At 45.3% G+C, this 27,544-nt stretch overlaps 1 protein-coding gene across 1 annotated transcript in view; it reads left to right on the forward strand.

Annotated features, from left to right (window-relative positions):
- Nucleotides 1-13,285, forward strand: part of HEG1 (heart development protein with EGF like domains 1) — an 86,109-nt gene extending 72,824 nt beyond the window's left edge. Inside the window, exons 20-24 of the mRNA XM_039495720.1 lie at nt 4,533-4,575; nt 4,700-4,737; nt 6,196-6,283; nt 8,929-9,103; nt 11,786-13,285. Of these exons, the coding sequence (XP_039351654.1) occupies nt 4,533-4,575; nt 4,700-4,737; nt 6,196-6,283; nt 8,929-9,103; nt 11,786-11,935 (494 nt within the window). The 3' untranslated portion in view covers nt 11,936-13,285. The remainder of the gene's footprint in view (nt 1-4,532; nt 4,576-4,699; nt 4,738-6,195; nt 6,284-8,928; nt 9,104-11,785) is intronic.
- Nucleotides 13,286-27,544: the final 14,259 nt, after the last annotated feature.

A 27,544-nucleotide genomic window follows, 5' to 3' on the forward strand; every position in this document is an offset into this window, starting at 1 on the left:
TCAAGAGCCAGTGCCAGCAGGCTGAAAAGAGCTGAGGGCTAGGAAGCCAATGGAGGGGCTAGCTAGCCATCCTTCCTGAGCCAGAAAGTCATGGCTGGAGAGGGCTGAAGGCTCAGAGCAACAGAGGGAGATGTCTGCTGGCTCTCAGAGTTGGAGAGCTGAAGCCAGAGGGCCAGAAGGCTGGGAGTGAGGTGTCATGAGGGACGCTGGAGCCATAGAGGAGGGCTGAGGAATGGAAGTGCTGTTCTGGAGATCTGGGGCATGGCAAAATAACACTGGGACTCTATTGGATGTTCTCTCTAGACTTGGGTTGTGGGACTTGGTTGGGACTCGTTTCGTTATGGTTTAGATGCATGGGACTTTTTAAATAAATGAACCCCACAAGGGCCATTCGTACTCAGAAAGACTGCTTGGGGAGTCTGAAGGAGGGAAATGGAGGCAGGTGTGCTTGTCATGCCTCAACCTGCCACCAGAGGGTGCTCCAGAGAAGCACTGCCCTCTGACAGGGGACTACTCTTGTGCATAAAGTTAAGCATGAGCCAAAATTGATAGCAGTTGTACAGTGTGATCTGATAGCTGAGTTCCTATTATTAGTAGTATTTATTTTTGTAGCACCTATGAGCCTCATTCATATACCAGGACCCCGTTGTACTTGGCTCTCTTGATAGGAGGCCTTTAAAGGACCAAGAATGCCAGAAATAATGCCCAGCTTCTTGTTAATAAGAGTTTGTGCTTCTATTCTGCTCTACATGGCAGTGAATATTGACCTCTTCTTTGTCATATGTTGCATTCCCCACTTCACACTAAGAGCAGTGGATCCTGCATTCCTTTACCTCCAGCACTGTCTCAGATTATGTATTAACGGGCCCAAATGCTTGACATTTAAGCTTTGTTGTGGTTGCCGCTCGTGTGCGTGTATTTGGAAAAGAGCTGAGATGCTGCCTGTCTTTTCTTTTCAAGCTCTTAAGATTTCAAGGGTGTATCTACACGGCAACATAAGCCCATCCTTGATCCTGGGCTCCAAGCTACTCCCCCTTGCGTCTACACTGCAGTTGCACTAACACAGGGCTCAGAAGCAGGGTCCCAGGACTTTGCAGGGCTGGAGGATCCAAGCTCAAGTTAAGCTGGGACCCAGGATCCGAGCCTTATTGCTTTGCAGTGTAGACGCAGCCCCCCAGAGAGGGTCCAGGGAGTCAACCGAATGTAAGAACATGGCCATACTGGGTCAGACCAAAGGTCCATCTAGCCAAGTATGCTGTCTTCTAACAGTGGCCAATGCCAGGTGCTTCAGACAAAATGAACAGAACAGGTAATCGTCAAGTGATCCAGCCCCTGTTGCCCATTCCCAGCTTCCAGCAAACAGAGGCTAGGGACACCAACCCTGTCCATCTTGGCTAATAGCCATCAGTGGATCTATCCTCCAGGAATTATCTAGTTCTTTTTTGAACCCTGTTAGAATCTTGGCCTTCATAACATTCTTAAGCAAAGAGTTCCAGAGGTTGACTCTGTGTTGTGTGAAGAAATACTTCCTTTTGTTTGTTTTAAACCTGCTGCTTATTAATTTCAGTAGGTGACACCTAGTTCTTGTGTTATGAGGAGTAAACCACACTTCCTTACTTACTTTCTCCACACCAGTCATGATTTTATAGACCTCTATCATAACCACCCTTAGTCCTCTCTTTTCCAAGCTGTTAAGTCCCAGTCTTATTAATCTCTCCTCATATGGAAGCTATTCTATACTCCTAATCATTTTTGTTGCCCTTTTCTGTACCTTTTCCAATTCCAATGTATCTTTTTTGTATCTTTTTTGAGATGGGGTGACCACATCTGCACACAGTATTCAAGATGTGGGTGTGCCATGGATTTATATAGAGGCAATATGATATTTTTATTATATTTATGATACCTTATTATCTATCCCTTTCCTAATGATTCCGAACATTCTTTTGACTGCTGCTGCACATGGAGTGGATATTTTCAGAGAACTATCCACAATGATTCCAAGATCTCTTTCTTGAGTGGTATCAACTAATTTAGATAATTTTATATGTATAGTTGGGATTATGTTTTCCAATGTGCATTACTTTGCATTTATCAACATTGAATTTCATCTGCTATTTTGTTGCCTAGTCCTGCACACCACATTTCAGGAAAGATGTGGACAAATGGGAGAAAGTCCAGAGAAGAGCAACAAAAATGATTAAAGGTCTAGAAATCATAACCTATGAGGAAAGATTTAAAAAATTGGGTTTATTTAATCTGGAGAAGAGAAGACTGAGAGGGGACATGATAACAGTTTTCAAGTACATAAAAGGTTGTTACAAGGAGGAGAGTGAAAAATTGTTCTCCTTAACCTCTGAGGATAGGACAAGAAGCAGTGGGTTTAAATTGCAGCAAGGGCGGTTTAGGTTGGACTTTAGGAAAAACTTACTGTCAGGGTGGTTAAGCACTGGAACAAATTGCCTACAGAGGTTGTGGAATTGCTGTTATTGGAGGATTTTAAGATCAGATTAGACAAACACCTGTCACGAATGGTCTAGTTATTACTTGGGTCTGGTCTCCACCACAAACCTATATTGGTATAACTACGTTGCTTGGGGGTGTGAAAAATCCATAGCCCTGAGCGACATAGTTATACCAACCTAACCCCCGGTGTAGACAGCGCTATGTCGGCAAAAGAGTTTTCTCTCACCGACATTGCTACCGCTTCTAAGGGAGGTGGATTGACTAAGCCATCAGGCTTAGAGTATTTTCATTAAAGCGCTACAGCTGCATCGTAGATCTGTGCCAATGAAGCATTTTAAGTGTAGATATGCCCCAGGTCCTGCACTGAGTGGAAGGGCTGGCTTGGATGAGCTATTGAGGTCCCTTCCAGTTCTAACACTTCTATGATTCTATGCCTAGAGCTTCTATCTACAGCAGGGGTCAGCAACGTACGGCACACGTGCCACCTTTGGCACGCGAGCCGATTTTGCCAGGCACGCAGTTGCCAGCCAGAGTCCTGGCCGTCGGCCCCGCTCAGCACACAGCCGGCTGAGTGAACAGAACCCCAGGCCGGCAGAGACTGAGTGGGACCGGCAGCCAGGACCCCAGACCAGCGGCCGGCACGCCCCCCAGCTCTCCCCTCCCCGCGCTCGGGTTCTGTGGCTCCTGGGAGTGTGAGCCACCGGGGTGTGGGGCCCTGAGCCTGCTGTGGGAGGGGTGGCAGCAGCGGCTCACACTCCCGGGAGCTGCAGAGCCTGAGCGCAGCAAGCGGGAAGCCAGGGGGCACACGGGGACGGCCGCCCACATGCATCCGCTGCAGGAGCCCTCCCGGGGGGGAGCACCAGGCCACAGCCTGGGCATGCGGCCCCCCCGCTGTCCCCTCACCACGCTTGGGTTCTGCGGTTCCCGGGAGTGTGAGCTGCCGCTGCCCCTCTCACAGCTCCCCCCCCTCCCACTGCCTCAGCACTCCACGTGGAGTTTTGGTTGGGGCAGTCAGGGGACAGGTAGGGGATAGGGCCCTAGGCGGGTAGTTAGGGTGGGGGGTCTCAGGAGGGGGCAGTCAGGGGACAAGGAGCAGGGAGGCTTAGGTAGGGGGTGGGGTTCTGGGGGGCAGTTAGGGGCAGGGGTCCCAGAGGGGGCAGTCAGGGGACAAGGAGCCGGGTGGGGGGGTTGGGGGTTCTGATCAGGGCAACCGGGGTGGGAATTAGGAGGGAGTGGATGGGGGCGGGGGCTCTCCCCTCTTTTTTGATTGTTGAAATATAGTAACCGTAGGCGAAGGATAGCCAGGGGGCACATGGGGACTGGCGCCCGCATACATCCACTGCAGCCTGCAGGAGCCCCGGGAGGGGCGCCAGGGCCGCAGCCTGGGCAGGAGGGGGAGGGGTGCAGCTGCTCTCCACTAGCAGCGCCACTGCCTTTGCAGGGCTGCTGCCCCCTTGCACCGCACCGGCTCCTCCATGGCTGGGGCTCGCTGCTGCCGCAAGTGGGATGCTCTGGCTCTCTGGTGCCTCCAGAAGGCAGCTCCTCCCTGCTGAGCTGCTGCAGCAGCCCAAGCCTGGCAAAGCCAGTGAATGGACTTGGAACAGGGGGCTGTGCACCCTCCAGGGGAGTTCAGGGGGCGGGGAGGGGGGAACCTGGTCTGGGGAGCAGCCCCTAGGCACGGCTGGCCCCTGGGGTCTATAAAGGCTCCTTGGGATTTGCTCCTCAATGAACTGACATGCATGCACCCCAGGTTAAGAACCACTGCACTAAACTGATAAGATCTGCATTTTAATTTAATTTTAAATGAAGCTTCTTAAACGTTTTAAAAAACTTGTTTACTTTACATACAACAATAGTTTATAGACTTATAGAGAGAGACCTTCTGAAAACGTTAAAATGTATTACTGGCACGCAAAACCTTAAATTAGAGTGAATAAATGAAGACTCGGCACAGCACTACTGAAGGGTTGCCGACCCCTGATCTACAGCAATACAAATAATAAATACACACCTACTTACAGTTCACCACTGAGGGATGCTCATCACCTTTCTCTTTAATTTTCTAGCTTGCATAGATGGATTTAGGCTTGAAAATGAGACCTGTGTGAGGTACAGTAATCTCTGTTTCTTAACCTAACTCCCTTTTCCCCACCCACTCCCAAAATTGCTTTGGTAACATGTTGTCACAACTAAGGCTCAGCTGTTTAAAACTCATAGTTCTTTCCTGTTACAGGTGCCCGTTCGGCTTGGGGGGATTGAACTGTAGAAACCGTAAGTATGGAACTTCTTGTCCTTTCACATTATTCTTTGTTAGGGTCATGAGGGCACAAATGGCTCTTCTATTTCTGATATGTTTTCAGCCTGAACTGCAATCAGAGTGCTTTGTTCTTCTAATTAGTGGGGCAGAATTTCCCTTGGATCACCATTACCAGTCAGCACTAATGAGAAATTCTTATCCTTTTTTATAAAATTCAGTTCTTACCCAATGCTAGAAAGTTGGAGTAATAAGTGGGGAGGGATAGCTCAGTGGTTTGAGCATTGGCTTGCTAAACCCAGTGTTGTGAGTTCAATCTTTGAGGGGGCCACTTAGGGATCTGGGGCAAAAATCAGTACTTGGTCCTGCTAGTGAAGGCAGGGGGCTGGACTCAATGACCTTTCAAGGTCCCTTCCAGTTCTAGGAGATTGGTATATCTCCTATTATTATTTTTTATTATAAGTTTTATTGCTGAACCAGCTGTGGTCATTTGCTCAACATTAAAGCTGGTCAAAAAATTCCAACATTTTGGGTGGAAAAAAGTCCCAAATTGGGCCAAAAAGTTGAAATTTCAATTTTTTTCTCAGATCAGAAATTCAAAAATCATTTAATTTGAAAGCATCATATAGTTTCATTTAATAATATCAGAACATTAATAATCTAATCTAATCTAAATGTCTAAGCAAAATGAAACAAACAAGGAAGACGTAACAAATCATTTCAAAATTTTACCATAGGACATTTTGTTGAGGTTTTCTTGTTCCTGCAAAAAGTTTCAATTTTGATCAAACTGAATTTTCCGATGGAAGAGTGTTCCATCCATTTTTTCGACCAGCTCTACTCAACATTTTACCACAAATGACTTATTGGAGGCCTCCCCTGCACATGTATAGACTCACAGACTTTAAGGTCAGAAGGGATCATTGTGATCATCTGGTCTGACCTTCTGCACATTGCAGGCCATAGATCATTACCTACCCACTCCTGTAACAGACCCATACCCTCTGGCTGAGTTACTGAAGTCATCAAACCATGGCTTAAAGACTTCAAGTTATAGAGAATTCACCATTTACACTAGTTTAAACCTGCAGGGGACCCGTGCCCCATGCTGCAGAGGACGGTGAAGAAGTACAGTCTGTCATGAGTTGATTACTGCTGCGTAAAGATGATCTGACTTTCCGTTGCACACCTCTCGTACGTTCATAGGTACAAGCTGTTCCAAAGAGGGGACCTGTTTTTGCATGTCTCACAGTTCCCATTTTTCTTCCCGGTCCTCCAAAACTCCCCAACTCCAGGTAAATCTACCTGACATAATGTAATGTCCTGTTCGATAATTACTGAACAAGAGAAGATAATTCCTAATCCTTTTGCCAGATGGATAGATATGGAGCTATATACCTGTATACCCACTTAAATATTTATAAGCATGTTATCGTTTCTAAGTCAGTGAGGTCGCCTGTGTCTCTTGTGTTTAGCATATCAGCTAATCACCGTGGTGATTGCAGCTGCAGGAGGGGGACTTCTGCTTATCCTGGTGATAGCACTGATCATCACTTGCTGCCGGTAGGTATCATAAACCAGATGCCAAATCCTGTGTTAGTGATGTTAATGGATTATACAGGACTTCGTGCCTCACATCCAGACCTGAAAGGCCATACATGCAGAGGACAAAACCTTGTATAAACAATAGATTTAGTGGAGATACCAAAGGATATATTGTACTTACACTTCAGGGAAAATCTTTTTTTTCCCAGGAGCCAGCCCAAGTAACTCAACTGAGTCCTGGGAATCATGTCCATTGGGAAGGGGAGATAAAGGAAACCCTGCTCCGAGCCATGGAGCAGCAAAGGAGCTGCCTTGCAAAGGCAACTCCAGCTGAGATGAAAGAAACAATTTATGCAATAGGAAAGACTAGAGGATTTAGGGTAGTGGATAATGCTCTGGTGTTCCCCGCCCCAAGCCCCAGCCCAGGCCCACTGCTCAGACACCCTGTTCATGGCCATGTAGGATGGGTCTGCAGAGCTAGATTCCATATCACCCATGAAGTGCAGGCCTCTACGCCTTCGTACAAGTGCTGCCTCTCTTTGGCACCACAAAATTTCTCTGGCCAGGAGGCCTTCTGTACCTATGAACTGGGAGCAACACTTAATTTGTGCCCCAGCACCTCTGGGCTTGTCAGTTCACAGCCCCGGCACCTCTGGGCCTGGCAGTTCACAGCCCCGGCACCTCTGGGCTTGCCACGTCAGTTATGAAAGTAAAAAAATTGCTTGAAGCCTGGCACCTAAAGGCTTGAGCCCCAGCACCTCTTTCATTACAAATTAAGCACCAAACGAGAGGCAGGATTTACCCCATAGTTAAACAGAATTATACTCCGTATATTTAATATAGCACTTTAAAGTATTAATTAACCTGTACCACACTTTTGTGAAGTAGACAAGTATTATGATACCAGTTCTGTAGATGGGTAACATGATTGTGTCAGGGTTGCCTAGCAAGTCAGTGGTATAGCAAAGAACAGAACCAAGGAGTCCTGACTCCTAGTCTTCATATCTAGGTACAAGATCACCTCCCTTCCTTAAGTAGACTAACCACTCAATAGCATATATGTGCAGCATTGGGATATCCCCCTCTTTGGTGACACAGTTTTGGATCTAAATCTCCTCCAAAGGAGATTCTCATAAGATACAGTAGATAGGCGGGTTGTTTGGGGGGGGGTGTTTTTGAGATTCTGGGGGTTCAGACAGTTGCCTAGGGCATTGGTCCAAGCAGTTTCAATATACATGCAAAATATGTCTATTCAAATGTACAGAAACTTGAGAAGCTTGACCTTTCCCTGACTTTCGACACTTCCATGACTCTTCTATGAACTAAAATACATAAATTCATTGATTTTAAGGCCAAACAGGACCATTATGATCATCTAATCCAGGGGTGGGCAAACTTTTTGGCCCAAGGGCCACATCAGGGTTGCATAACTATATGGAGGGCTGGATAGGGAAGGCTGTGCCTCCCCAAACAGCCTGGCCCCCGCCCCCTATCCACCCCCTCCCACCTCCCGCCCTCTGACCGCCCCCCTCCGAATCCCCCACCCATCCAACCCCCACCCTGCTCCTTGTCCCCTGACCACCCTCCCAGGGACCCCGCCCCTATCCAACCCGCCTGCTCCCTGTCCCTTGACTGCCCCACCCCTATCCACACCCCCGCCCCCTGACAGTGCCCCCGGGACTCCCACCCCCTATCCAACTGCCCTCTGCTCCTTGTACCCTGACCCCTCCCCCCGGAATCCTCCCCTGGGATCCCATCCCCTTATCCAACTGCCCCTGCTCCTTGTACCCCAACTGCCCTCCCAACCCCTATCCACATCCTCGCCCCCGACAGGCCCCCCAACAGGCCCCCCAGGACTCCCACTCCCAACCCTCCCTGTTCTCCATGCCCAGACCACCCCCCAGAACCTCCGCCCCATCCAACTGCCCCCTGCTCCCGTACCCAACTCCCCCTCTCCTTGCCCCCTTACCAGTAGCAGGAGCTCACAGACGCGACACCCGGCCAGAGCCAGCTGCACTCCCCACGTTGCCCAGTGGGAGCGGCGGGCCAGAGCGCGACCTGTGCAGCAGCATGGCTGCGGGGGAGGAGGGACAGCGGGGGAGGGGCCAGGGACTGGGCTCCCTGGCCGGGAGCTCAGGGGCCGGGCAGGATGGTCCCGCGGGCCGGATGTGGCCCGCGGGCCATAGTTTGCCCACATCTGATCGAATCTGACCTCCTGTGTAAAACAGACCCTAGACTCTCACCCAGTGATTCCTGCATCAAGCCCATAACTTCTGTTTGAGCTAAAGCGCATCTCTTTTAGAAAGACAGGCAGTCCTTATGTACAGACTTGAAGTGATGGAGAATCCACCACGTCACTGGGTAAGTAATTACCCTCACTGTTGAGTCATTCCAACCTTAGTCACAAGGTTTAAGCTTGTCTGCACTGGAGATTCCAGCCAAGCGTGCACCAGTGCAAACCCTGACTATGAACAAGAAAAGCTGCAATTTTTACACTAGTGCAGCTTAACCCAGGGATAAGCTGCATTGGTGAAAACTGGAGTTTTCTTCACCTACAGTCCAGTTTCATACCACTGCCTGCAATCAGGGCAAATCTCCTTAAATCATGTCACCGAAACAAGACAGCAAGATCAGTTTTGCCTTTTAACTTTTTTTTTAAACAGGAAGAATAAAAATGACATAAGTAAACTCATCTTCAAGAGTGGGGATTTCCAAATGTCACCGTATGCCGAGTACCCCAAGAATCCTCGAGCACAGGAGTGGGGCAGAGAGACCATAGAAATGCAAGAAAATGGAAGCACTAAAAACCTGCTGCAGATGACGGATGTATATTATTCGGTATCTATTCCCGGCTTCCATCTATACTTTTTCTTTTGTCTGATGGTCCAGAGATATTGTATCCTTTGCTGCCTGAGATGTGGACACATGGCATGTAAGGCAAAAGCAAATACCTGAGGGTTGAGAGTCTTGCGGGCACAGTTTCTGAGCCTGCAAACCATTACTCCTGTGAGTAAATCTAATGTAGTTACTCATGTGAGTAAATGCTGAAGGATCGGGCCCATATTTTGCAATGTTGTTGTCCAGCTGTGACGGTGCTGCCCCTGGGAGCCAGCTGAGGTCACTCAATCAGGGTGAACTGCAAACCAAACGGGGCAGACAAACCCCAAACACTGGTGGTTATTCCAATACTTAGATTTACCAACCAGCACAAAACAGCTTCTATAGTACCTCACTGGTCACTTAGAAGTCCAAACCCCGCAGTTCCCTTAAAGTACCCAGCCTTAGGCCTCCGTCCAGACATACCTGTCAGATATATGATGATGATTCCTAAAAATCTGATCTCATCATATAAAAGAAAAGGTTCTTCCAATCCCAAAGGATCAGCCACATACCCAGGTCCAATTATAACTTAGATCTTACCCAAAATACATGCTATAGCCAATTCTTATTAACTAAGCTAAAATTTATTAAAAAAGAAAAGAGAGAGTGTGTTGGTTAAAAGATCAATATACAGACAGACTTGAATTCAATTCTTGAGGTTCAGATTCATAGTAGAGGTGAGCCAAAAGTCCTTTTAGAAATAGTCCATAGGTTATAGTCCAATTTCCATATTCAGGGTGGCTCCAGTCAATGACTGGGGATCTCAATCCTTATGGCCTAAGGTTTCCCCCTCTTGAAACCCAAAGCAGATCTGAGATGAAGCAGGATCGTGTCCCAGGCTTCTTATAAATTTCCAGCAGCCTTTTAGCCTGAGAAAACAATAGGCTTAACTCTCCTTCTCCCAAACATCCTGGCAATTAGCACAGAGTAATTTATTCATTAAACAGTTCAAATACAGGTTACCACAACCTTCAAAGAGACACATAGACAATAATACTATTTCACTCAAGTATCATCATAAATGTTAATATTCCTTTTTTTGATCTTTGAATTAAAACTATAGCAATAGACGAGACTTGTTTGCTTACATCACAAGACCTGAGCAAACATCTCCCCTTCTACCTCTAACAATGCAGACTTGCATTTCAAAGCTCTGTTCATTTACATATCTTGCTAACCAGTTCTTAAGGTTCACCCATGGGTCAGGTCAGTCGGTGAGGTGAGTTAATTAACTCTTTCTGGCCCTGTCACCTTTCAGTGAGATATTATACTCATAACGTCACACCAGCGATATAAGAGGACCATGAGCATTACTTTGTTTTGATTTTGCATTTTATTTGCAAGGTAAATTTAAGTTTTTCCAGAGCATGTTTATTGGGATATACCGTAGCAATGGAATTGACCCTTGTCCCTGCTCTCAGTTAGCAAAAGAGCCTTGGAAATTGAGGGGTTTCCCAAACTTTTCTGAAGACCTTTATTATAGCCAATAAACAGGAATGTGAGTTTTTGCAGGTGGCTGGTACAGAACCACCAGTGTACAGCAATGACGAGTCTCACAACAGGAGCCAACAGCGGTTTAGTGCTACTCAAGGGCACTACTCACTGTGAGTAAGGATTCCACTGTCTAGGCATTATGAAGCAAAGATCCTGTTGGCATCCAGATGTCCCCGATAATTTACCATGGTGACTCAGCAGAGTTGTCTCTAAATGGAATTTTTTTCAGAGACTTCCATGTGGCATTAGCTTCTCTTTGAAAGTGTAGCTGCTAACATCCTTCTGGGCCCCCTAAGAAGAGTATTCCCGTAGCACACTGTGCTGATGTATTAGTGTTCTTCATGTGCGTAGCACCTCCCTTTGTGGTCACAGTGACTGAGGAAGTGTTTGCTAAACCCTGGCAGTTTCCAGATCCTCTCCTCTCTTAATTACCAGGTGCAAAGGCTAACAGCTGTTTGGGCCTGTATCACTTTGTCGATTGAGAGTTAGCCAAACGGTTGCACTTGCACACACGTGGTGGTAGAGATAAATGTTCACAATGTATTAATGAGCCTCGCAGAGTCCTCCTATTCCACTGCTCTGAGAGTGCACATCATGGAATCAGAGATGAAGTCTAGGCACGTCCCTGTTGCTGAGATATTTAAAATTAGACTGAACAAAAAAATAGAAGCCCTAGAAAATAGCTAGGAACAATCCTGTAATAGCAGGTGGGATGGATCTGAGAGCTCATCTCAAACCATGACATTTCCTTGTAGCCACTGAAATAACTGTCTTCAATCATTGCTTAAAGTTATGGTCCCGATCCTCAGCTGGTGTAAATCAACATTTCATTCCCTTTGAAGCACCTGGCATTGGCCACTGTCAGAAGACAGGATACTGGGCTAAATGGACCTTTGGTCTCACCCAGTATGGCCGTTCTTATGTAATATAGCTCCAAGGACTTCACTGAAGCTACGCTAATTTACATCAGCTAAATAAATGCCTGAAATAAAAGGGAACTCAGACAAGAAAAATAAAAACAAACAAATTCAAGTGTGTTTCTATTTCATCATGTGAGTCTGGAGAAAGAAAAGATTTTAAGGTTACATTTGAAATAGGACTCAGGCCTCAGAATAAGAGCCTTTTCTTTTCTTTTTTATACTATAGCCGACTGGTCTAAGAAACGCTGAACTGGAAAGAAATGGACTTTATCCTCCCTACACTGGTTTACCTGGATCCAGACATTCATGCATCTACCCTGGACAATATAACCTATCCTTTATTAGTGATGAAACTAGAAGAAGAGACTATTTTTAACATAATTGTGTGGGAGTGGAAGATCAACATAGATAGGTGTCCTTGTTTACCAGGTACACTCTGTCGCATGACAGTTCAGCTGATACCAGTCTTAATCTTCACATACAGGAAGGACTTTGAACTCAAAAGAACACAGAGCACTGCTGCCTTGAAAACCCATTTGTAGTTGTTGAGTAGCAAAGGTGGAGGGGAAGAATGAGCCACTATGCAGATCTGTAAAAGATCCGGGTGGAAGTTTATGGAAGTGAACTTGTGCACACCACTTTTATCTTCACCATTGATGTCACATAACATGAATTTGTTAATAGATCAGTACAGACAGACTAATTGTTGCCTGCATTCTAAAATTAATACCACTAGGGAGTGTTTTGTTTACAGATATTGTAAAATTACAGATATTGGTCTGACTACTGTGTGTTTCCTCTTGGCCAACTTTTATGCAAGATACACTGTGTGCTCTTTTTGGGTAGGAAGTGTATGTTCATTTCAGACCCTTCTCTGCCTTTCCATGTTATGATCTGATTCCTATGCAACAAGGGAGCAGGATTGCCCACTAAATATTATTTTTTTTATTGGTATGTGTCATTCTGTCAAATGTCTCAGCGCTTAACTGAGCACTCCATCTGGCAATGATGGCTGAATTCACAGGTTGACATTTTCAAAGGAGTATGGGGGAGTTAGCCACACCTCCTTAATTTTAATGGGAAAAGGTATAACTGATGCCTTGTACTGCTTTGAAAATCTCCTTTGTGTTTGGAAATGTCTGAATGTGACAGTGTATTGCCCACTGATCTGCAATGTTGTTCAAAACTTGTGTTGTTATATTGTGGTAAGTCACCATAGCAACCTCCAGTAGGGATTTAAATGCGTTTTAAAAGCAGCAAATTCAGATATAGTATTCATTAATGGAGCAATAAATTACAAGATAAAATTGTTGAGGTAGATCGCATTGCTCTGCAGAAAATGTGTGTAGCCATAATGAACTTCAGGGAGAAAGTGACTAAGAACAGAAGTATTATAGCCCTGGTTGGACTGATGTACCATGAATTTTAGACTTTGCATTGGATCCAGACAGCCACAGCTCCCCTGATTTCAATGGGCACTGCAGAGCTACTCAGCACATCAGAAAATCAGGCCTGTTGTGGCCAGATGCATTTGACTGTGGGAGAAGCACAAGGCTTTGGATACAAAAAAACTGTTAAGGACTTCCAGCTGTCTTCTCTGTGTCAGTCCTTTTAGCTGGCAGTTTGCACTGGATTGACAGTTAGTCACTGCAAATGGAGCTGGTCGGGAATTTGTGACATTTTGACCCCCAAAAATTCAACATTTTTTGCAAAAAAAATTTTTTTTACAAGCTTATTGTGTAGTCTGTGATTCTAGAAAATTTGAATGATCAACAACAAATTTGCATGAAAAACTACAAAATATTTGTTGTGAAGGTCTAACTTCACAGTTGTTTCATTCTTGAAGAACTCTTTAACTTACTTCACCAATCCTATTTGATTCCCTGAACACATGTATTTTTGAAGATATCACATTTGGCTGTTATAAAAATGTCTGTTGATCACTGGGGAAGAAGCTCCAAATAGATAATTTATTACATTCCTAACTAAAGGTCTGATCCAAAGCTCTCTGACTTCACTCTGCAGGGTTGGGTGCTTGGTGAAGATCACGTTAATCAAATACACTTAGAGTTTGTCTTCACTGCAAAGTGAACTCGAATAATAACTCAAGTTGCCCCTAACTCAACTCCCTTCCACACACAAAAATCCTTAACTCAAGTTAGCTGGTCTGAGATGGGGTATAAACTAAACTCGAATCAGCTATTAACGTAATCTCTTTGCAGTGTGGCTGCAGGCTAGCTCCACTCTAGTGCCACTAATCTTACAAGGCCTTCCCACAATTCTCCCTGAGTGCTCAGAAAAGGCTTACAAGTTCTCCCACAATACATGGGAAAGAATTTATAGAGTGGCTTCGCTTACTGCAGCGCTTAACAATGGAACGTGCCCTTAGAGTTCTTAGTGCCACATTTGAGTGAGTACAGCATCAGTGTGGACGCAGGAACTTGAGTGCTATGTCCCAGAGTGGCTGCTTTCACTCTGGCTAAGATAACTCTAGAGCAGTAACTCTGCAGTGAAGGTCACATGAGTTAACTCTATAGTGAAGACAGACTCTCAATTAACTGACACTTAACAGGGTTTGTTTGCCATAGAGCCTGTGATCCTAAAGAGTCTTGCCCAGCACTCAGAAAGTTGTTGTGCCCCATCCCAAGTGTGAACAGATGCACAAGTAAGATTCAGTACTAGGCATTCGTTCTTCTTTGAGTGTAGTGTTCCTGTTGGTGCTCCACTTTAGGTGAGCCTGAGCCTTTGCTTGGAGATTTTTGGTAGCAGCATTTGCTTGGCCCGCATGTGTACCCCACACCCCTCCTCCCCCACACCGAGACTAAATGAGGCCGTGCGGACGAACCACCCTCAGTTCCTTCTCAACCACCTGCGGCCTGAGACAGAGTCTACAACTGTGCCTGTTCTCTACTAGTATTCGGAATTCAGTTTGTTGGTTAATATGTACTGTTTGTAGTTGTTGGAACAACTAACTAACTTTCTTTCTTTCTTTCTTTCTTTCTTTCTTTCTTTCTTTCTTTCTTTCTACAAAAAAGTTTAAAATATCATTTAAAAATATTTTTGTTCATAGATATAGTTAGTGTTGAGGTTTTTTCCCCCTTCAATAGGGGTCGATTTGTTAATTTGCTTGGGATTGCTAGGCTTCCTGGGATTTAAAAACTGCTTCTCTTGTCATGAGGCTATTCTAGTCATCAAATGGATTATCGGTTGGAATTGAAAACATTGGGTCTTTCTATGAACTCCATTAGGCTATTACTTACAGCTTTTCACATATCCATAGGGTTTTTTTCGCTCTTTGCTCATCCGGTCATGGTAAGATTCCTAAGAAGTTTGTTGAATCACTACCCACAAATCAGAGACTCTACTCCTAGCTGGGACCTGAACCTAGTCCTGCATTGCCTTATGAAGTACCCCTTTGAACCACTAGGTATTTGTTCTTTATTAGAGCAATCAGTGAAGACAGTCTTCTTGGTAGCTATAACTTCTGCCCAAAGGGTCAGAGAATTGGGGACTTTAATGGTGGACCCTCCCCCCCATTTATGGTATTCATTACAGAGAAAGTATCTCTGTGGGCCCATCCCAGATTTTTACCTAAGGTGTCCTCAGAATTTCTTATTTAATCAAACCCATTCATTGCTTGGTTTGTTTGTTTTCCCCCAGAACCACATTGAACTAGTCAAGAAGCCATGTTGCATACTCTAGATGCATTAGCTTTTTATTTAGACAGGACCAAACCTTTTAGACAGTCTCCTAGATTATTTGAATCCATTGCGGACAGAAAGAAGGGTTCGGTTATTTCAAAACAGAAGTTATCAAAGTGAATCTCTGACGTATTACAGTCTGTTATGACGAAACTCAGATTCAGCTCCCTTCAAGAGGGATAGTACGTTCCACTAGCGTATTTTCTTCTTCTACAGCCTAGCTTAAGGATGTGTCAATTGTAGACATCTGAAGAGTGCAACATGGTCCTCAGCCACCTACCTTTTCTATTCATTGTGCCTTGGTGTCTGCTGCAAGATCAGATGCGGCTGTTGGCGATGCAGTTCTCTCTTCGGTACTGGACCCTGGTCCAAACCTCTCACATTCTTAGGGATGTACTGCTCTGAAGTGGTGCACCCACAGGGACACTGCTTGAGGAAGAAGGAGAGATTACTCACCTTGTGCAGTAACTGTAGTTCTTCGATGTGTGTGTTCCTATGGGTGCTCCACTACCCACCCTCCTTCCCCTCTGCTTTGGAGTTTCCTTTGTGGGACTTGCGGTGGAGAAGGAACTGAGGGCGGGTCATCCAGCGGCCCCAAAAGGCTTGGTGCAGGGTACAAGGATGTGTGAGGCGCGTACATGGGCCAAACAGGTGCTGCTACCAAAAACCGCTGATCAAAGGCGCAGGTGCAATGGAAGTGGAGCACCCACAGGAACATACATCTCAAAGAACTCCAGTTGCTGCACAGGGTGAGTAACCGTCTCCTTCTCTGCACTTCAGTAGGTTTCAGACCCCTGTTCATGCCTTGTCCCTTCCTCTTGAGATTGCAAGAGAAGAGAGGTGCAACAGAGGAATGTATCTGAGGAGACATTTGCTTAAGTGTGATCCGTAGTGTGCAAATGCAGCACTTAACTGCACACTCTGCTTTTTATGTTACTGCTGCAGGCAATAGGCAGAAGTTACAATGTGATTGTGCACCAACCTTCTCAGTGATGCAGGGTCAGGGTCCCCTGTTCTTCCCACCCTGTTTATGGCTTTTGATCTTGCCCTGAACTTTATACCTGCTTTGTTCAAGCTCAAGCCCACAGATGATAATATTTAACATATCTCAACTCTGAACAAGCAGGCGGTGTGATTCTTGCATAATCTACCCCTGCCTAAGGAACTCTACTTTAAAGGAAAACTCTAGTGATTAGTTATAATACACAAAACAGCTTAATAGGTAAACATTACTGGCTAGACAGTATTACTGCAGAAAAGGAGCTGATGGTTGTAGTGGATCACAAATTAAACATGAGCCAACAATGTGATGCAGTTGTAAAAAAGACAAATAACATTCTGGTATATATTAACCATTCTGCTGTGCACTGATGAGACCTCAGCTGGAGTGCTGTGTCCCGTTCTGGGTGCCACACTTTAGGAAACGTGTGGACAAATGGAGGAGAGTCTGGAGAAGAGCAACAAAAATGATAAAAGGTTTAGAAAACCTGACCTATGAGAAAAGGTTAAAAAACTGGGTATGTTTAGTGTTGAGAAAAGAAGACTGAGGAGGGACCTGATAACAGGAGTCAGATAGGGCCTGTTATAAAGAAGACAATGATCAATTGTTCTCCTTGTCCACTGAAGGTAGGTCAAGAAGAAATGGGCTTAATCTGCAGCAAGGGAGATTTAGGTTACATGTTAGGAAGAACTGTCTAGGATATTAGAGAGACAAAGTGGGTGAGGTAATATCTTGTGTTGGACCAACTTCTGCTGGTGAGAGAGACAAGCTTTCAAACTGCACTGAGTTATTCTTTGGGTCAGGGAAAAGGTACTCCCAGCATCACAGCAAAGTGCAAGTGGAACAGATTATTTAGCATAAGTAGTTAGCACATACAATATTGAAAGGAACCATTCAATGTAGAGTGGCCTGTTAACAAAAAGAGGGGTTAGTGGGTTACAGATTATTGTAAGAAACAATAAATCCAGTGTCTCTCTTCAGTCCATGTTTTTTAGGGCCTAGTGGAGTAATGAATCTAAGCTCCCTGGCTCATTTTTTGAAAGTGTTGTGCAGTTTCCTTTGAGGATGAGGACTGAAAGGTCACATTGCTTTGTGAAAAGTGTTCACCACAGATGACAGTGTTTTTGTCTTTTATCATTTTCCTGTGTGAGTTCATTTGAGAGCGTAGTGATTGCCTGGTTTCACCCACATAGTTGTTGTTGAGGCAGTTAGTGCACTGGATGAGGTACAGACTCATGTTGTGATAGGCATGTGTAGGATCCGTGGATTTTGAAAGGTGTATTGAGGGGGGTGTTGATCAGTGTAGCAGCGGATGGATAGTTAAGCACTGGAATAGATTACTAAGGGAGGCTGTTGAATCCCTGCCACTGGAGGTGTTTAAGAACAGGTTAGACAAACACCTGTCAGGAATGGTCTAGGTTTAGTTGGTTCTGCTCATTGGAGGGGATGGACTAGAGGACCTCTCAAGGTCCCTTCCAGCCCTACATGTCTATGACTATGATAAAGGATCTAAAATTTTAAAGTAGCTGTTGGAATCCCCTGGCACTTTAATCAGTATTTCCATTCAGTGAATGGTGCTTTTGCCCCCCTCACTGGGGGCTGCTGTCATCATGCTACGTCCCATCAGGGGCCCATCTGATGATACAAATGAGGGGCTTGATCCTGCAGCCCTCACACAAGTAGCCCTTAGGCATCTAATCCTGCAAAGTGCTCAGTTTCTAATGATTCACTGAGAGTTAAGGAGGCCCAATCGCTCACAGGAGTTGAGATCTACATTGAAGTTAGTGGGACTACCTGTGTGAGTCAGGGCTGCAGGACCAGTACCTAGAACTGAAAGGATCACTCCCACTTTGGATCATTAAACAGTCTAATTGTTAACTGTTCATTTTAATGTCTTTGTTTGTTTCTAAACACTCCTTTGGGTGCATACCTGCAGCCTGTAATCACGTGTGCAGTCCCATTAAAATCAGCGGGATTACCCGAATCATAGAAATGTAGAACTGCGAGAGACCTCAAGAGTGTTTCTCAGTGACCAGTCCATGGACTAGCACTGGTCCCCAAGATCTCTCAGACACATTATAGGAAGGTAGCAAGCTGATTCCTGGTATCAAAAAGGTTGAGAAACTTTGATTCTAGTCCATGAGTAATGGCTGCAGGATTTTTCCAGAAAGATCTCTTATCTTTATTTTATTGAACCTTTGTACATAGCACAGCAGGTAGAGATAAGAAAATATTTTTTTATACTAGCGTTTATCCTTTAAAGACTCCACATGCTTTCAGACTGGTACCTAAATGAACTCTTGAGCTCCTAGAGCTACTGCACATTCTATCTATAAAATCTTGGTTGCAAAGTGAAACATAGCTCTTTCTCGCAGCGTACATTGCAACAACATTTAGGAAGATTTGTAGTGATTATCTGCAGCAAGGATGAAATCTACCCTGTGTAAACAGTCAGCACACAACCTATGCCTCATACAATTCCGACTTAAACTCTACTTAGAGGATTTAAGTGGGACTTAGCACATAGGGCTGGTAGTGGCTCTCTGCACAAGGGTGAATTTCACTTTTTGTGTGAAATTCTTCAGAATACCAGTGTTACCAAAAATGTACCCTGCGATTCAGTCCACTTCGAAGCCAGATCTCCTGCAAACACAGAATGCAGAGAATATAATTTTCCAATTTTGGCCAAATACCGACACAATCCTAACTCTGCTAATGCAGAGAATGTTAGTTGGGTGCAAAGCACCTTAGGGTTGAGTGCTATGAACGCAGCAGCTAGAGTCCGTCCTGATCATCACTACATTTGATGTGGATATGATACATTTTTTAAATTGTTTGCTTCAATTAAAAACGAAACACTAATCCTGTCTATTTCTATCTACCACATCTATTTCTATCTAGCTATCACCTTGGTATCTAACAGGGCTGCCCAGATGGGAGAGCAAGTGGGGCAATTTGCCCCGGGCCCCGCAGGGGCCCTCACGAGAATATAGTATTCTATAGTATTGCAACTTTTTTTTATGGAAGGGGCCTCCAAAATTGCTTTGCCCCAGGCCCCCTGAATCCACTGGGCGGCCCTGGTATCTAAGTCCCATACACTAATGGTACATGGTTTGTTAAGCCTATCGGTAGGTCTGGAAGGTGTTCCAGATGATAAACCATTCCTCCTCTTTTCCTCTGCCCCTAGGGCAATATTTTCAAACTTTGGCACCTTATGTTAAGCTAAATCCATAGACACACACCTAAATCAAAGTACCCTGGTCTTTCCAATGGTTATGTTTCCTAATTTTAGGTACCCGAAATTGAACGTTTAGGCCACTCTTAATACTGCTGCCATGTGTCATGGCCGTCATTCTCTTGAGCAAGGAGGGGTGGACAGAACTCTGTTCAGAGTATTTCAGTATTGCTGATTAATAGGCTACAAGTGGTTCAGCAAGATGAGGTGTATCCCATCTCTACTTACGCAGCCACCATAAATTTAGCATGTTGTGTCTGCATGTCTCCTAGCCCCTGCTGGCATGCACAGCAAGAGACCAGGAGCAGGCATCAAAGCTAGGTCAGCTTGCTTGGCAGATCATAGCAGAACCAAGCCAACAGGCAGCCTTGTAGGTGGGGTGTTGATTCACTTTGGGAAAAGTACCAACTTCGTTACTTGGTGGGGAAAGCTGTCTATGTGCTTGGGGTTTTTTTTATGGTGACTTATCAATTGTTTTGACACTGCTGTGCCTGAGGGGTGTTTATGGGCTGAATGCGCCCAATAGCCAGGCTCAGAGGGGCAGCCAACGTAAGACAACTAGAACAGCAAAATTTGGCCTGGCTATTGGGGGCATTCAAGACCCACTGCTAAAATTGAGGGGGGAACTTCATTGCTTTGGTGGTGTGATCTGCTGTTCCCTTCTGGTCTGCAGTAGAATGTGGCAACGTGGCAACAGAACTTCAAAGCTTTAAACGTCCGTAACCAGAACAAAGAGCAGAACCGTCAATGCAGTTTGCCCTGTGCCCTCTAATACATTAAGCAACACTGAGACAATTCAGCCTTGTTCTGTTGCCACATTTCCTATAAAGTTCTGACTTCCCTGTCTAATGCCATGGCACTCCACCCCTCCCAACACTAACAAGCATTGGCCTGAGATATCAGGAGCAAAATACATTTTAAAATCCTGTATAGCTGCATCTACATAGGAACTTGTTCCCTTATAATATATATTTCCCCTGCAGTGTTCCACCGGACTTTCCCCAAGCACTGCAGGACCCTGTGATTAGACATAATGGGTTTGGCCATTACTGTGGAACTGACAAGCGCTGGGAAGGAATCTAGTCTTTTCCCATTTCATCTGGATTCCTCATTCCCTCTAGTCAATGTTTAATCTTCAGATTTCTTCCTTAAAATCAAAAGAAACAGGTAGATTTTACTTAAATGTTCTTCGTTCAGTACTATTATTTGTGCTTCTTAGAAGACCCAGGACCTAATCTAATTTCCATTAAAGTCAATGGGAAAACACTCCCACTGATTTTAATGGGTGTTTGATTCAGGCCTCGATTCACGCCAAGTTGAAGATGAATTTTGCTTCACTGCATGCATTACTTCAACTCTGGCCATTTGTATGACTATTTGCCACCTTGAATATTGTGTTGAATTTTAAAATGTGTACTTAATAGTGTAGCAAACCGTGTCGTATGTGAGCTTGTACATACGTTATTTTTCAAGAACTGGAGCACCTTCTTAAAGAGAGAATGAATGTGAATTTCGTACATTGTTTCAGGTGGGAAAACCTTTAATAATTGAGCAACATTTCTCCTATACGAAGGCCTTCTAGGGCTAAAGGTGATGTTTCCCGTGCTCATAGCTGAGAAACCACTGGCCAATTTACTCTCAAATGTCCTGTTGGAAATACGAACAGAGCATGCCACTTCTCATGGGGCGTGTCTAGTATACTGTGTGTGTCTTGTAAGTGTCACAGAGCTAAGTAAAACATATTTATTTTTTCATTGCCCTGAAGCCACAAAGGCTCCAATGCAGGACAAAGACACATAATGATGCAAGAAAAAGAGTTGAACAATAAGCCAAAAAGAAGAAATAAATGGCTCAGGCAGTTTAATTATGTAGCTTTTTTGTTGTAAAAACCTTGCTCCGTGTAGGGCAATCATTATTTCATGTGTGATGCGTGGAATTTGGGTTCAACCTGAGGGATAGCCCTAATGATGAGGGAGACCTGAGAAGTATTGGCCTTATGTTCTTTTGAAGCAGTAATTAAATGGTGAGGTCCCAGAGTGCCTGTTCTGGCAAAACTCTAATTGAAATCAAGGGGAGCTTGGTCAAAGAAATAAGTGAAGGGTGTGGCCCTCAGATCTGCAAATTACGACAGTGAGCTGTGGGAAAGTGCTATGGAATGTAACAGAAAAGAATAACTTTTCTTGAACAATCCTAAAGAATTTGATAGAGAATTGTATCCCTGCTATACAATCATGTAGAATGGTTAAAAAAGAACTTACAGGAAGGATATCCTCCCTTATTAACTTACAGGAAGGATATCCTCCCTTCTTAAATGGTTTAGGTTTTTAGAGGACATTCTATAAAGCCCTATTGGTTTCATCCCTGTTAAATTCTCTAGGACTTTTTCTTAAGACAAAGCAAACACAATACACAAATCATTACTACTGCTGGAGCAGTCTTCAGAATTGCGTCAGTAAAATTCACCGTCAGCGAAGTCTGTTGCAAAAGGCAACGATGTGACATTGGTTTATGTTTCTACTATTAAAATGCATGTACAGTCAGTAGACCCACTTTATGTCTTTTACATTGTTCTGGATTTCCCTTCTCATATCTCTGAATGTTAGCTTCTGAGTAGTTTTCTTATTATTTTTCCAAACCAGTGTTATTTAAAGTTGTATCATATTTGCAACCTCCACTAATTCTACAGCACTGTAGTAGCAAAGTATAATTTTTCAGGATTGGATTATTTTTATACCTGCATCCAGTACAATTAAGTCTGGCGTTCTAGTCAGCATCATAAAAGAATACAATAAAACTATTAATATTATGACTCTGGTCTTGTATTGTTGAATAACATTTAATGGGCGTGTTGAAGGCTTTCTGGGTAGGGAAAAAGCATCTAATGATAGAAGATGATCCTGAGAGCAATTTCCACTGGGGACTATGGTAGGTCTGAGTGGCAATACTTCCGTGTGTTGCTGAGTCCATTCCAGGGCTACGTCTTTTTTCCAAAGTTGGTATAAAGGCCATGCAATAGAGGCCTAGTTAGGAATAAAATCCCAGTGATACCCTGTTAACGCCCAAAAGTTCCGCAAGGCTGCAGCCTCTCTCGGCGGAGGCAATACTCGGACAGCATCTGCCTTTTTCTGTGCAAGGGTCCTTCCCCGTCTTGTCAAGGTGATTCCTAAGAAAGAAACTTTAGTTGTGCTTCAGTAGGGTTACACTTTAACCTGGCAGCTTCAAGGAGCTGTAAGAGCTCATCCAGTCTCTCTAGATGGTCTTCTTTCATCCGAGTTGCTAGACAGATGTTACCTAGATACTGAAACACAACACAAGGTTGGGAAAATCGTGATAACACCTGCTCCAGCTCGGCGTGGAGTATGGTGGGAGTGTTACGATATCCCTGGGGTAATCTCTCCCAAGCGAACTCGACCGCCTGGAAGGTAAATGCAAACCTGTACTGTGACACTCAGATTAGCAGTAAAGCCCAAAACCCATTACCTATATCCAGGACTGTAAACCACACAACCTTGGGGGCAAATGACTTCATTAAATCTGGCATCTTAGCTATTGTGTTTGTATAGGAAGGTGTGGCGTGATTGAGGTCCCTGTAATCAATGGAAAGACATGAGGAGCCATCTGGCTTCTGAATAAGCCGAAAAGGTAAATAGGCAGTTGATGTACATCTGCGAAGAACTCCTTGCTCTAAAAGGGATGCTACAGGGACATGTATAGGGTGTTAGCTTTATCCAGGAAGGGATGCTGTCTTTGTGCAGGCACGTCTCCACCATCCACAAAAATGGTAACTACTTGTGTTTGGCACAGACATTTGCATGTTTCAGACTCAATGTCTATAATGCCTTCTGTCCTGCATGTTTCTCTACCACTTTATCCAGGTCATAGCCCGCCTGGCTTTTCCACTGGTGTCACCAAACCACACTCAGGTATGATCACTCATCGACAGTGTAATTCCCTTGCTGCTGTAACACACAAAAGCTGGTTAATCAGATCAGCAATAACTCCAAGCTAACTGAGAAAAATCTGATCCCAACAAATTATTGTAAAGGTTAGGTAATTTGATATTTGGAAATACAAACACTCTCCTCATGTTTCCCACTTGAATTACAAGTGGTCGTGAAAGTCTCACTGTTACACAGGTGTCTGTAAATGGGGCTAGCACTTTGGTTGTCCCTGAGGACCAGGGAGAATGTTGTGGATCCCTGTCCCAAATTATGCTGATGGCTGCCCCAGTATCGATAACAAAAATAAGATGGCAGCCCCTCGCCATCGCTGATGGGTCTTCTGGTTGTGTCAGTGCCTAAAGAGGCCCTACTACTACAGGGGGCTTGTTGGAGTCATGCCTGCGGTTCCCCTCCCTCATGCCCAGCTGACCCTGAAGCAGGGAGGAGAGGCCATGAATAAGAGGAAGGCTCCTGTGACGTAGCTCATGGGATGGGATGGGTGGGGCTGACAGGCTAGGATCGTATCTTTCATTTATTGCTGAAGGCCTTTGACGTCTCTGTGTTGTGCTGCCACTGCTCATTGCAGTTTGAGCAAAGCGGGTCCAAATTCCCCTTTCTGCTAAGCTGCAGGCAGGGTTGATCATCATTCCTCCAGTAACTGGCTGGGCCTGGGTGTGTCACCTGAAACAGAGGACATGCCTCCCCCCGCGCCTGTTAAGGGTGGACCGTGACAGCTAGGAGAGGGCAAAGCCTCACCCCATGAGGTGGATGGGCATGGTTTTGCCTCCTGCTGAATCTCGGGGAGTAGAAGGAATGCCCATGTGTTCCACCTCCTGGGGCCTGAGGGGCTCCTTCCATCATAACTGCAGCTTGTGTTTGTGACCCTTATACTGATGCTACTGGAGTGTTACGTCTTTTCGTTTCTGCAGCATAGAGGCTCTGGCTTCCAGATGCTGGGCATTCACAGCCACAGCCTCCTCTTTTCATAGGACCCGCAGACTTGGCTACAAAATGTAATGTTTTTACATCAGTGACCACAGCTATGGGAAAAGGAGAGGTTTCACATCTGGCCTCCTCATCACTAGACCATTCATAGCAGGGTCAACCTCAGAATCCCTGAGGCACAACTGGTGATAATGATAATCCCAACTGGGACTCTCTCCGGCTCTTCATCACCCAGACGAGAGCCAGGGCCGAGGGAGTGAGCAATGGGACCAGCCAGACTGTTCGGCTTCCTTCCCTAGGCTGGGGGTAATGATCTAGGCAGAATGGGCGGCAAGCCAGCCTTGTCTGCATGTGCTGGGGAGGAACCGCTTGTCTGATAGCATAGAACTAACAGATGTAAGGGCAAGTGGTTCCACAGAGCCCTTACTGGATTTTTTTTTTTTAAGATAAAATCACCTGCAGCCAATGCTCATTTCTTTCTGCTGTCACTCTTTCCAGTCCTGCAACAGGACTAGTAAACAAAGGCTGGCTTGCCACTGCTTTCCTGGGAAAGTACAGGCTACACCCCCTGTCCACAGTCACCACCACTTCTGAACCGGTCTTAACTCCTACATCTTCCTGATCTTATCATTCTGAAGCACCATATATCTCTTCCACTGCTGCTTCTAATCACCTCTGTCTCTCTCACTCTCTGAGCTGCCTGTCATTTCCCCCTTGTCTCCCTTTCAGCCTGCACACCACTCACTGTACCAAAACTGCCAACTTCCTTATGGTCCCTGCCAGATGGGCTGTGTTGCCATCCCCTACTGTAACCAATGCAAATTCCTCCAGCTCTGCCATCTGTTTAGCTCTGCTCCAGGCACCAGCTGACCAAGCACGTGCTTGGGGCAGCACCTTGGGGTGGGGCAGTGCTCGGGTTTTGTTTTTTTTTGGTTCGGCAGGGCTGCGCTGGAAGGTTTTGTTTGTTTTTGTTTCGGCCGGGCGGTGCTTGGAGGGGGCGGTGGCTTGGGTGGCGTGGCGCGGGGGGGGGGCGGGGGCTTAGCCGGCATGGCGCTCGGGGGGAGGCGGGGTTGGCGGTGCTCGAGGGTTTTGGCGGTGCAGCACTGGGGCAGTGGGGGCTTCAGTGGCGCAGCGCGGCACTTGGGGGGGTGGGGGTTTCCACGGTGCGGTGCTGGGGGGGAGTTGGGTGGCACGGCGCTCGTGGGGGGGGGTGTTATGGCGGGGCGTTGCTTTTTTTTTGCTTGGGGTGGCAAAAAAGTTAGAGCCGGCCCTGGCTTCTAGTGACAAGTCCCAGAGGTACTGATGTGTCCAGGTCCGGAGCCACCTACTAATAGGAACAGCTGGCTGACTACCTTCCTTGCTCGCATCCTCCATCTTGGCAACCTTCAAAGGAATCACTTGCTCTTGACACCCAGCTCTTCTACAGCCTGTGAGCTCCCAGCAGAGGCTCCTGCTGTGAGTGTCACCACTTGCTGATTCACCCTTTCCATTGCTGTCTCCAGCTCATGACAAGAAATTTGCATTCCATTAACGTGCTCTAGCAACTGCCTCCTGTCTACCCTACACTCTGCAAAAGACCTCAAGCTCCCAATCACCTTCAGATGCCTCACGCATGCACCTTCCCAGAGTTCCCCCATTTCACATTTACTTCCTTCAGATGTATCCTCCAACTCTTCCCGCTTATGAATAAGAGTGAGGTGTGTCTGTCTCAATGACCCCAGTTGCTTGTTTAACCCCAAGAAAACCTCTTCTCCTCTAATTCCTGTTGCACCTGGCCAAGTTGCTTTACCTTTCTCCTTAATCTTTGCCCTAACACATTGCCACAAACTGACACTCTACAGCTGTGCCTTTTATCTCTTTGCCCTTTTCCTTAATCGGCTTTGCGTCAAACAGATGACATAGAAAGCTGGTTGGGTTACTCAAAAAATTCTTGCCCCTGTTCATGACCAGAGCTGCCTCAATGTATTTCAACACATATAACTACAGTTGCAAGGCCAAAGGGACTGTAGCCACTGCTGAACTCTGTGTACTCCTGATACACTCATTTCCCCCCCAAATATATTCCAATTGCTTCAACAACAAAAACACTTATAAGCTGGTGTAGCGGAGTCAATCCCCACCCACCCATACCTAGCTTTTCTCATTCCCTTTATTGATCAGTCTGCATGTATTCCTTTCTTATCCTTTACAATCCCCCAAAGCATTAAGTCAGTAGAGGGTCAGGGTAGTTCCCTCTTTTGTTATTACCACAAGCTTTCCACCAAGGTTGCTGTGGGTAAGTCTGCATAGTCATACTTGACCGCCATTAAGGGGCATGGTCCGAAGGAGCTCTGGGACCTTTCAACTGTTGTAGACACCATCACAATTATGTGCTGTATTATATTGTTCCTTACAGAAGAAAATCAACTTCCTCTGCCACCACTAAGTATGGGTTACAGGGTTCTGTACAACCACTTATTTCTTATTCAGGAACCTTGTCCTTATTCTGTTTCTATTCCTTTGGCTGGTGTCTCTAACGCTTACTCCCTCAACAACAACACAAGACTCCTCTTTAACTCATGTAGCTAGCAAATAAAACAACTCTCCTTCCTTACCAATTATTACTCAAAACATTGATCACCTAATCGCCTCCTCTCTCTCCCGGCCAAGAATGCGCTCCAGCTCTGCCTCTAATTATATAAGCTTAGCAAGAAAAATGAAGAAATTCCACGTAAGGAACATCAGAAACAGCACAACAAAACCAAGAAGAAACCAAAGAGCAAGTACCATGCTACTGCAGCAAGCAGGCATTTAAATCTTAACCACAGACTGAATGTTATTTTTAACTCTAAATCTTCCAGAGGTGAGATCTCCTGACCCCGGTCAAAGAGGGGTTGCCATGTGCCGCTCAGGGCTTACCCAGGGACACCTGTTGCCTTATCTATTGATTGTTTAGTGATTATGGTAGTGATTTCGTTTGCCCAATTAGCACTCTATAAGTTGGTAGGTTCTGGTCCCAAGATCAGGCCCGATATTATCATAATTACTAGTTTGGCAGCCCCATAGGGCCTGGCAAGGACAACAACACTCACGGAAGACCTTCCGTAACTGTAAAAGTTTTATGATTACAATGATTAGTCCAATAAGTAAAACAATACAAACAAGTGAGGTGATGTAATATAAC

This window comes from Mauremys reevesii, linkage group 11 (genome assembly GCF_016161935.1).
Source record: "Mauremys reevesii isolate NIE-2019 linkage group 11, ASM1616193v1, whole genome shotgun sequence".
NCBI lineage: Eukaryota > Metazoa > Chordata > Testudines > Geoemydidae > Mauremys > Mauremys reevesii.